The sequence below is a fragment of the Empidonax traillii genome, unplaced genomic scaffold, assembly GCF_003031625.1.
Source record: "Empidonax traillii isolate 1590-97213 ecotype Southwest subspecies unplaced genomic scaffold, ASM303162v1 scaffold319:size813200, whole genome shotgun sequence".
Classification (NCBI taxonomy): domain Eukaryota; kingdom Metazoa; phylum Chordata; class Aves; order Passeriformes; family Tyrannidae; genus Empidonax; species Empidonax traillii.
In genome coordinates, this window is record NW_020955512.1 from 159941 (window position 1) to 172179 (window position 12239).

The 12239-nt window shown below is 42.7% G+C and overlaps 1 protein-coding gene across 1 annotated transcript in view; it reads right to left on the bottom strand.

The window, feature by feature from the left end:
- Positions 1 to 12239, bottom strand: part of FNDC3B (fibronectin type III domain containing 3B) — a 196332-nt gene that overhangs the window by 81979 nt on the left and 102114 nt on the right. Inside the window, exons 5-6 of the mRNA XM_027891324.1 lie at positions 11025 to 11268; positions 8345 to 8626 (exon numbers count right to left, since the gene is read on the bottom strand). Of these exons, the coding sequence (XP_027747125.1) occupies positions 8345 to 8626; positions 11025 to 11268 (526 nt within the window). The remainder of the gene's footprint in view (positions 1 to 8344; positions 8627 to 11024; positions 11269 to 12239) is intronic.

Here is a 12239-nt window from a genome sequence, read left to right on the forward strand (position 1 = left end):
GTTGGTTGGGTATCTATAAATTATGTAAGTTCCTATGAAGAAAGTTCAGATTTCAGTCTTCTGGATTTGAATGTCAGTTGCAGCAGAAGCTGCAAATTCTTGAGATAATACAAAGATCCTCTGGGGGAAGAGGTTGTGCCTTACGTCATTCAGCACTGACTTCCTGATAAATGATGGAGCAGATAGCTTATCCAGCTCCCCCTGCCAAGGAGATCCTGCTGGCAAATGAGGCAAGGGAGGGACGAAAGCAGATGAGAAGAAAAATATGAGAGTCTACAGGGTTTGATCAGCATTTGGAAAAACAGCCTTGGGGTAAAACTCCAGCCACTGTCAGAAGGGTTTTAAAGTCACCAACAAGATCGAATGTAAGCCCCGGAGCCAGATTTACCCCCCCCTCCTTTTACTAGATATGTGCTACAGGTTCCTGGGTGGATTTCAAACTGAGTTTCCTGCAGGTTACCACACTTAAAAAGATTGGGGAGCTTCAACTAAGGATTATTCTGTCTGAGCTGCTGTGACGAGACTGAAAAATGTAACCAGAACCGTGGTGACCCATCCTGCCCCACTCATGCCTCGGGGCTGTGGATGCCCAGGGGACCAGCTCTCAGAGCACCTTGTAACCATGATGGGTCACATGTATCCCCAGATACTCTGATGTTCTGTTTGCATTTTCAGGTAAAAAAAAGTCTGGATGAAACTAAGTTTGAGGCATTTACATTCATCTTTAAAAGCAGCTGACACTGAAGATGGGAGAATATTGTGCAATTAAATTTAGAGGCAATGCTCCCACTTAGCTGATGAAGAGAATCTCTTATCTACAACTTCTGGTGTTTAAGTTATGAAGCTGGTTCTTTAGTCTTTCAAGATAAGTGCCTAAAAATAGAGTATCTCCTCTCTCCCTGCCCCAGCCCCTGCAGCCTGCAGAACTTGGTGCTAATGAAGCACAAAACAGGCTCTGCCAGAACAATGCCACGCGGTGTGAAAGAAGGTGGGACTGCCATGGCATTCAGGTTTCCCATAAACTTGTGTTTTTTTCCTGTACTACGGATACAGCAAGAGAATACCTTCATTCTCGTGACATTTCACAGGCAGACAAGATTCCACAGGCTTACAAATTCCTGGAAATTATTCTGCACACAGGCAACTTCTGGGAAAGAGTTGGTCAAGATGCACTAGCAGGACCTACCCCCAGACAGCTCAAAGCAAAACTCTGCTGGGTTTGGAACTGTGCAAGCAATGGTTGAGGCAGGGAGGGCACTAGCCCTGGGCACGGACTTGCTTTTCAGAACCACTGCTCCATTTGTGAAATTTAGCTTTTACCTTTCTCCATCAAAGCCCCCATGATGTAAGTTAAGCTTCAAGACAGCAGAGGAAACAGGGATTTGTTCCTCTCCCTCAGCACAGTGTATTTCAGTACTGCCGGATAAACATTTTAGCAATTCTTCTTGCTGAAGAAAAGTCACAAATTAAGCCTGATCTGGATAAATTCTTGCAGGCACTCAGACTGACATGAACTTGGGAACGTACTCTGCCTGAACCCTGCAATGTGTTTCTAATACAGTCAGTCTATATACAGCTTGCTTAAGTGGTTGCTTTACGTGACTATCAGGCAAAATATTATTTTGTGAGAATCTGTGTGGCCCAGCTCATGGAGTTCACTCTGGTACACAAAGGTGTGCTCTCAGCACGTTAATATCAGAAGTATCTGACACTCATAACCATTTTGTTTACTGCCTGAATGAACAATGTCACAGCCTATTATTTTTGAGAAAATACCAGAGATAAAGGCTGTTTAAGAAGCAGGCATATTTCCAAATAGAAACAAACAAAACCACCAAGGCTCAGTCATTATGTGGGAGATAAGGTCAAGGCACGAGAATATCACCCTGGAAATTCCAGGTGTCACAAACGAAACAGTGGTTCCTCAAGTTCAGACTATGCCCTAATTATGCATCTTATTTCCTCTCACGTATTAAAAATTACAGAATGCATGCACAAAACACACAACGTTTATTTCTAATGAGACATAAGTCTGAAGAATTCAGCCAAGTAGTATTAGTTGCTAAAACTACTAAAAAATGCAGTAGGAACAGTAACACTATTTAGATTTCATGTGTGATCCTGATCTATGCTCACAAGATTCAACACGTCTCTGTTTCCACTAAATATTATGTTTCACATTGCATTACTTGGTATAATACTAAAATTCACTTAGCCTGACAGATGTATTCTACTCTTCAGAGTGGGTTTTTTCCACGTTACTAATAAAATCACTGTGTCAGTTTTGGCAGGTTATTTTTCAGAAGACAATCTTGTGGAAACTCATTTTATAGAACCGAATAAATTTAGGGACGCCAGGGAAACTGCACTTACATTGGGGTGTTTTGTACAGCAGCAGAAAAAACATTTATCAGTTTTATCTGCAGAACATTTCCACACTGGTTTAACAGAAGTCTTTATCAGCATATATACCAAATCACCAGTTCCTGTCTAAAAGAACATCAAAATTACATGTATTGCCAGTGTTTCTCGGTCTCTCGGCTTACATGGCTCTAAAGTGATGAAACTACTTTAAGCTTTTAAATCTCTAGGCTATACAAACACAAACACAGATACACATATGACTCAATGAGCTCGCAAAATGGATTCAGGACCAAAATAGAAAAGAATTGACAGGATCTAGAATGAGTAAGTAGAGGAACTTTGCCTGGTTCCTGTCTGCAGTGAATCACAGCTCCTTCAATTTCCCTTTAATTCACAGCTCCAGATTAAAAAAACCCAACTCGATAGAGGTAAATAAAAATAGAAAAAAAAATTCACATTTTTCCAAAATATATTTAGATGTTATACAGAAGAGACAGAGAGAACAGGACAGGGTTGTGTCAGGAATGCTTCAGCTCTGTTTTTTCATACATCACCACCCTGCATCACGTCCTTGCAGCTTGCAGAGTGCAGGGATACCTGCTGGTACCAGCTCTTGCTAGGCCAGGCTAGTCATACCTCCAATTCACTTCTTCACCTCAGAATTTCTGCTTTAGCAAGTTAAGTACTTACTTTAAAATGTTTTCAAATTAAAACCACCATAGTCCAAAGTTCTCTTGCCGAGTCCATTTTCCATGTATTTCCAACACATTCTCCTCAAAGAAATGAGCACAAAGAGCTATAACCACATCTCCTGAGAAATGTCCACTAGCAATGCAGGCAGGAATTTGAAGCCATGGTTTTCACCTTTGGAAGTAGCTGGAGGCTGCTTCAGTGCACAAAATGAGATTTACAAAACCTCCAGAACAGGAAGACAACATCTCTGAGCTTTTAAACTGGTTGTACACATATGATATCGGTACTACAAAAGTTTATGATCTATTAATAGTCTCTAACAACTCCTTGAACTGTTCATTGTTTCTCATCTTTCTCCCTCCCTTTGTCATATGTAAAGCACATCAGTACCCCATGTAAGAAATCAGCTGCTGGGAGCAGTAAAGTGGACACCAACTCAGTGTTCCTCCTTCTGGGCAGCTGAAAAGCAAATCCGATCTTCAAAACTGAGTTAGACAAGTTCACAAACAACAGGTCAACAAGTGGGTGCCCGAAAGGCCAGGCAGGACTAAACCCCCTGTGGTGCCTGGCAGGTTGGGATGCTGATGTCGGAGCAGGGACCAGTGTGCGGGATGCAGCTGGGATTGCAGCGCCCCCCCCCCCTCAGCATCATCATCATCATCAACACAACTGCTGGAAACAGACCACTGGACTCGATGGGCCCTTGCTCTGACCCTGTAAGAGTCAAACCTTCTGAAATCACCACAAAAAAAATTCCCCATGAACATTCACATAAAGGCGCACGCGACCGCCCCAGAGCCGCCTCCCTGCCCAGGCTGGGTCTGTTTATTCTGGCACCCAGCTCCCAGCACCCACCCAGCTCCTGCACAGGATGCACACAACAATCCACTGCCTGCTTTCCACTTTTACCCATTTGAAGTGTTTTAGTTTGGGCTATCCTAGGCTCTTCAAACTTCAATGAGGATTAAAAAGATTTTATCTCATTTGAAGGGGAAAAAAAAAAAAAAGTTTCATTAGGAAATAGGCAAAAGCATTGTAAGAATGCTCCAAACTGCTTATGTTCCCACAGCACTTGCAGCCACACACAGGACTTCTCAAACTACCAGATCACTACATGACCAAGAAGTGAACCACTAAGTGCATGAGAAGGAAGTGACTCAGACTGAAATTCATAAAGGACAGCAAGAATGGGACAGGATTTCCGCTTACAGCTCTTTTTACACGGCAAGGCTCCTTCATGAAAAAAACCCAACCCACAAAAAACCCAGCCGTGCTCCCTCCTCTCCCATTCAGCTTTTAAAACAGCTCTGCAGAAAAGCTAGAGTATGGATTTTAAATCAAGGTCCCTACATCATACCTCCAAGCCTTCTGTCTGTACAAGACACCATCCATCATCTTACCACAAACACTCAGAATAGTTACTATATTTTCAGACAATTATAAGCCATCAGTTTACTTTTTTTTTTGCCTTAAAATGGTATATTTCCAATATAACTAGAAATCTTCATTTACAAATGCACCGCCCAACATAACGACAGGATGCTGTCAATGGAAAATATCAGAACTGCACTTATATGCCCAACCTGAAACTGCTAATGTCCTACTAAAAAGAGGTTCTGATGTTGTAGATCCAACCCAGAATAAGGGTGCATTATAGAAGAAACAACATATTTTTAACGTACCATCGTGTTGTCCAGAACACAGAGTGACAAAAAGGAGCACATGCTGGGTCCACAATTGAAAAGGTGACTGAACAAAAATATTCCAGAGTAATTTACTTAAATTCATTGATGATTTATCACCCCACTTCTTCCAACAGTGCTGAATCAGCATTTGGGGGAACCCCTGGTTCTCAATATTGGCAAGAGGCAAGAAGCTATTGATACATGGCAGAATTTTTCTGGAGCACTTACTCAAATGTTATGGGCATAATACATGCAATGAGTGTAGATTTGGATTGAAAAGCACATTGATAACTTAACTATCTCATGTCCTGTGATTTATGTCATCCCTTTCCAGGGAAAAGGGCAGAGCTGTCCTTGCATTGTACACTGCACATTTTCTTCAATATTATTCATAGGATCATTGAGTGGTTTGGTTTGGAAGGGACCTTAAAGACCACATAATTCCAGCACCCCTGTCCTGGGCAGGGGCACCTTCCACTAGACCAGGTTGCTCCCTGGCCTTGAACACTTCCAGGGATGGGGCATCTACAGTTTCTCTGGGCAACCTGCGACAGTGCCTGACCACCCTCATAGGGAGGAATTTCTTCCTTATATCTAATCTAAATCTGCCATCTCTGAGTTTAAAGCCATTCCCCTTGTCCTTATCGCTCCAGGCCCTTTACAAAAGTCCCTCTCCAGCTGTCCTGGTGCCCCTTTAGGCACTAGAAGAGGTAGATCGAAGAACAGAAACCCCCATCTTCCACTTCCCTGTCACAAATGTCACCGTGCAGATCATATTGCTCTGCTGATTAAAGCAGACACTCAAACCGCCTCTCAAGAGCGTCGGCTCAGGGGCGGCTGGGACTACTGGGAGAGACACCTCCTGCCACCAGCGAGCTCCTACCCACGCTTCCAGCACTGAGGCAGCTTCCAACACTTGTCTTCCGACAGCCTGGTCCCCAAGGAAAGCGATCACTGCCACACCGTAGCACTGCCGGCACACGCTGCGTTCCGCAGCAAACACGGTTTATGCTGAACAAGTGTCTGCTCCAGCTGTGTCTAGGGCTCCCAAAGCCTCTTCCCTTTCCAGAAGCTGGTTCACTGGATTGCTCTGACATCCAAGCACCTAAAAGAGGCATGCCAGCTCTACTGGATAAACACCCCCTCCCCATCCAGCAATGAAATGATACACTGTAAAGCCCGTCACAATCTCCAGTAAATAATTCATGTACACAACCCTCTCAGCTCCAGTTCTCCTCCTCCTTGCAGTAAAACTCATACATTCCTACTTGCCTCTTGAGAGTTTTTTGGCTAAGTGGTTTTCTAAATAAAGACTCTTATTCCCTACAAATTTTATATATATATATATATATATATATATATATGCATTTATATATAAAAGTAGATTTTCCAGGCTACTCTGCAATTTTGGAAGCAGCACACAGCACCATCAAATTTTTAACTATTAGCAGGCTTGAAACTATACACATTCACAAAACCTTTAAGTTTAAATCCTTTTGCTACTTGTTGCTTCTGACACATTCACTTTCTTGGCCATTCTAAACACACTGTCATCTTAGCAGCATAAATCAAAACCAGTAACTGTGCCCAGATTGCTGTTAACTCTCATCCCAATTACCTGTATGGTCAGGTTAATCAGGTAATCATCAATAAATCCCCAAATAATTCAAGAAGAAACAGAGAAGGTAAATATAAAGCAGAAGATATGATTAGAAGCTTATAAATATCAAGTGGGAATTATTTTAGTGAATTGCTTGGTAAGAAACTTCTGTGACCTTTCTGCAGAAATTTGCATATAGGTATACATGTGTGACTCTGATAATACACTTAGATATCAAGGAGCTCACTTTTTTTTTTTTCCTTTTAATATGAAAAAAAGGTCTCCTATTCCTGCCTTGGCCATGGATTTTGCTGCAGAGCAGTCTGATGTGACTCCAGGGCTGCCACCTCCGGGTGGAGATGCAGAACCCAGTTTTAAAAGGGACAACAGATGCTTATTTGCACAACCTCCTGTCAGGGACCTGTTCACAGTCTGGGGGAGGACTCCACCACTTGGTGTTCCCAGCTTTAAGGCACTTTCTGGCTGACAGACTGGACATGCTGTAGCCGTGACTTCACTGATCTTCCTGGCATTTCAGAAGTGCTCACGCTCTTCAGCTGCAGCACAACACACTAGTCCAGAACAACAAATCAGACAAAAATAGGGGCTGCAGGATACCCTTAAAGAAGATTTTTTTTTTTTTTAAATTAAATCTAGATTATTTTGGAAATGATCATCCAGGCTGACTCGGTACCCACTGAAGGTATATTGTGAGGCTTAGCTGCCAAGCCTATATACTTTATTCCAGGTCTTTCACACATGTGCCTCCAAACCCCTCATGTATTCCACCTCAGATAAACAGCTAAACATAAATAAGAATACTAAAGGTCACATAAGCTGATTGACAAGAAATAACTAGAAAGTCTAATGCAGTGATTAATTTTCTTGGATTACAGCATTCCCAAATACAGCTCCTTGCTAATTCCAAAGACCCTGAAGCACGTCTGCAAATCCTCATTCCTTACCGTGCCAGCAGCACTTTTTTTTCCCTTTTGGCTATTGATTTAGTTAGTTTTCATGAACATTTATTTCAGTTATGTCTCACAAGTAAAAGTGTACAGCCAAATAAATATACACTATAGATAGATAATGGAAAACCTATGTCATATGCATAAATTCACACAAGAGATTTCAGAGTGTGCTACATTATAAATAGGCTGGACATGTTGGGTATAAGCTTGGTTACTACATCAAAGTTTGTTAAGGCAGCTGCAGCTGTAACAGTCAGCAAAGAGACAGGCAGAGAAGAGAAAGGTTGAAATGCAAAACAAGTTACTAAGCTAAATTTAGGTAGAACTGGCTGCGTGCAGAACGGCTGGTGATAAATGAGATTTGATTACAATAAAACTTTAGATTATTCATTTAAAGTTTTACGCTTTTAAATGGTAAGCCTATGAAAATGCTGAAGAAAATTATTTCAAAAGTATCCAGTATTTGATATGAAGTATTTAACCACTAATTCCAATGGCTAAGATTAAGCAATTTCTTCTCAATTATCTTCTGTTTCAATAAATCATATTTCCATTGAACTCTCACACTAAAAAACTGTTTTTTCAGCCATCACCTCTAAACTTTCTAATAACTTTACTAGGTTTACCCAGGAGATGCAAACTAATGGCACCCAGTAGCTGGGTTTTGGTTACAGCTCAGTTGTCCATAAAGACTTTTGCAAAGTCCCGAAAAGATGTCTCTGGTGAAAAGCAAAACAAAACTCAAGACCTCGCCCACAGAATGCATTTCTGCTTCCAACAGACAGAAAGAGAACGACGCTGCATCTCCCAAGGGAGTATTCACGAAAGACGGAGAGGCAACCAGATCACCTCACGAAACAAATCCACTACAGCAAGCTCAGCGTCTCGGTGTAAGCTCACACTGAATTCACTCCGACTTCGCACGTGGACGGCAGCGGCTTCCGGCACGGCCGCCAGACCCATACGGAGGGGGCCATAAGCCGGAAAAGCGCAACGGGGAGGAATTAAAAACAAACAAAACCTGTCCTCACCGTGTGGGTCTTGCTCACTTGACTTGGGGCTGCTCCTTGCCCTGCGCTCGGGCTTCTTGACGGCCGGCGCTGCCCCGCCGCTGCTCGCGCCGTTGTGGCTCTTGGCGTAGCCGTTGTACACCGTGGTGCAGCTGCCTATATGGCTTTTGTAGAGGGAGGAAGGAGGGCTGTTCAGGCGGTTCTGGCGATCAATCTGCCTGTCTTTGAGCTTTTTGTGCTGCGGTTTGCTGTACTGGTCCTCCCTGGTGATGTAGCTGGACATCCCGTATAGTGGTATGATTTCTGAAACGGGAGGGTTCACACCCGTGTTAACTCGGAACAACAAAAGTCACCAGAATTTTTTATTTTTTTTTTTTTTTCTCAGAAAACCCCTCCAAACGAAATCACTCCAGATGTGCCTGGAGATTTTACAACAAACCAATTTGGTTTTTTCTTAAAAAAAGTTTTTCAGTGGGAATGACCATTTTTTGTACTAACTGTGCTCCTTAGATGATAGAATTTCAGAGCTCTTTGGGTGAGTGCGTAAAATACAGCAATTAGGGTGATAGCTCTTCACCTCCTTTTCAGTCTTTGTGTTTCAGGGACACAGATTTCAAGTAGAAATCCATGGAGACTGATCTTCAGGAAAAAGCCTTCATAAGTTCAGAGCAATTTAGCATTTTCTTCCCCAGGGCCTGACTGGACAGAACAAGCTGAGATGTGCTGGTTTCAAGCTGCCATGCCTGATTACATGCAATTTAATTTCCCAGGATAAATTGACTTTACAATTGTGTCAGCTGTGCCGCCTAAGGAGAGAAGTGCAACATGAAGTGGAAGCTTTGGGAAGTAAAACTATCTAAAAAAAGTTTGAGAGTTATCATAAATATCATATGTACTCTTCAATAAATACAATCTTCACCTCCCTCCTCCAAGGATGACTCTCTAAGTTACTGCAGGTCAGCCAGCAGGAATCACAGTAATTTCTGCCTTTCTCTATCATTCAGTCCTCCTTTCTGAGCTCCACTTTTTCAGTGTGAACCTTGAACATACTCATGCCCAAAACAGTTTTTTCTTTGTTAGCAAAATAACAATTGATACTTGATATACTAATCTTTTTTCCTACCTCCATTCAGAAGTTATGGCACACAATTTTGAAGCAAACGAGCATCCTATCCAGCTGCTCAAGGCCTGTTTGTAAATTTAGATTGCTATGTATACTGTATTATAATTTTTTCAAGCTTTTTCAACTAGCCAGATTTTCTTTATTTGGTATGAGTGCATCTTAGCCTTCATCTTTCCTTATTTTACATTATCACAGCAACTAGCTGCCTACATGCTACAGCTACTAGCTACCAGCATGCTACAAATAAATACTATTTTTTAAAGTACAAGCCATTGCACAACTAAAGGGAAACTGTGGATTAACACTCATCAGTATAGCATTCACCAAATTATTTCAGCATACAGGTACAAGCAACCAAGGATTTTGTTTTAAATTTTACTCTTAAGTTGAATCAGTTTCTTGGCATCTCCAGGTTACAGAAATAGTCAACATCTAGTTACCCAGCAGCTCAGTGTTCGTTTTGCACCACATTTGCACGCAAGACTTTGTCAAGCAATATGACAAACTGTCCTGATCCCTTTTCAAATCCTTGCCTCATGAATCTGGATGGCTACATTATCTCACTGGGTTACTGAGCTTCCCACTTCCTCGCTCCCAGTATAACGAAGTTAAATGTCAGCTGTAAGGGTCCATTCCTCACAGGAAAATGAGGTCTGTTGGGCAACACAAAGTTCAAGAGGTAGCATCTGGAGATGCCTCCCCCTCTCTCTTTTTGCCTCTTCCTTCTCACTCCAGCAGAACCCCACTTCTGGTGACATGACTTAAACATACTCTTTAGAAAGAGTTTTAAGTCCAGGTAGTTGAGCAGTAATGTAAATCCACGAATCCTGAACCCACTTGCATGTCAAACATCTCAAGTAGCTTTGCAGATTACTTTTTTGTTTAATGCCCTCTTTCAGATTACACAAAGACTTATCTCCAGGGTGGCAGAAACAGAGCAGTGCATAGTTCAGACAGCAATACGCCCCTTTCACTCCTTTCCTTGCAATTGCTTCCTCATGGCCTGATTAGGGTTGCCATGCTACCCTTTGGTTTTGGACAATGCCTTGCAGTGACTTACTGTACAGTCTCCACTAGAATAACAAACAGAAAATGCCTGTTATTTCTTGGAAAACCACAGAAATCACGTTAGGGCCAACAGGAAGCGGTATCCGGCTTTTCCCACTGGAAACGGTCCATGTTAGGATCCAGCACTCTGCACCCATCGTCATTCCCAACCCAGGACTGACACATTCTGTCTCCAGGTTTTCTGCACAATGCTGCATCGTGACACAGCAAGAACAGCGTGACTCATGTCCCTAGTTTGGAGCACTGGATGAGACATCTTTTCCCGCTGTATTTACAGATTAACTTGAAACTGGTTTTGTTTCTGCAGCTTAGAGTTGCAACACAGGATTGCCTGGTGTTGTCACCCTCTGGGATGGCTACAGCCCCCTGCTCTGGATATTAAAGGAGGCTCCATCCATGTGGACAAAGCCACGCTACAACTTACCCACTTCATTCCTACTCTTGGTTTCCCCAGCCCTTAAAACTTGCTGAACACAGGCGTGAAACACCAGTTCCCTCCTTCCAGCTCACCTTGTTCTCCGTATATTGTTGGGGGAAGATGATGCTGGGGGAAAAACTGCGGTGGCATGTCCCCAGGTCCGGTGACAGGAGGATAGAAGGCTGTATGCGAGTTGTGGATGAAATGAGGATGGTGTGCCAGGTAGGGAGGTAAGTGATGGGTTGGCGAGATGGCCGAGGGGTAGCTGGGGGGGTAACACTCCGGGGACTGCGGGGTGACCACCACCCTCCGAACGCCCGTGTTGTCTTCTATCACCTGGAAGGGAAGGCAGGGAAAGGAGCACGTTATGCAGCATCTGAGCCAGGCACATTTTTAAAACAGCACTGTTTACAGTTTGTTCCCCCATTGCAAAACAGTTGGTCCTTCGGTTTACTCCCGTGAATAAACACATTTCTAAAATTAATATCAGCAGAAATAACCCCAGTGGTGATGTGGCTTCTCCTGGAGACTCAGATAGCCACACTAATCACTGGGAGTTGTGCTGCTGCTAGTGATAACTATGTGGGTAAGAGACAAAATAAATAACCTGCACTTAGGGAGGAAAACAATTGAAAAAGGAACACAAAGCACCAAAATAAGCGTACTGGTTGGAACCAACTTTACGTTCTGCCCATAAAATTTCTACCATGGATTTTAACAGCACTCCGAGTACGGAGTTAGTAACACTTGGAAAGTAGCTGGCACTGCTACTGCAAGGAGGTTGCATGTGTGCACAGAGACATGTACTCTCTGGGAAGCTGCTGTGTTGACACGTGTTTGCAAAAGAATTGCTCTGTTCATAACAGGTACCTGTTCAAGACAAATCAGAGGGCAGAAGGATTGTTTCTGCTACAGAGCTGGTCTATACATCCACACAAATCCACTCTGGGATATGCATAACTTGGCCCCTAATGGCCTAGTCAAAGCATGTAAAAACAGATGTAGGAAGGTGGGAATGTGCTTAGGCTGAAAAATGTTTTTCAGGTTATAATTTTTCCAGAGTTATACTTCTGGAGTACACTCAATCAGCCAAATTTCAGCCCAGACTTAGGAGCCAAGCTTTTCTTGAAACTCATTCAAAAAAACTTCTGCCACTTCTGAAATTTAAAAATGCAACCACGTAAGAACAATTACCATCCCTTTGACTCTGTAATGTTGACGTGCACGAGGTAGAAAAGCGTGAAGGAGGCATCATTTAGCTTCACACAAGAAACAGGTTGTTAAAAACCTAATTTTCTCTAAACTGA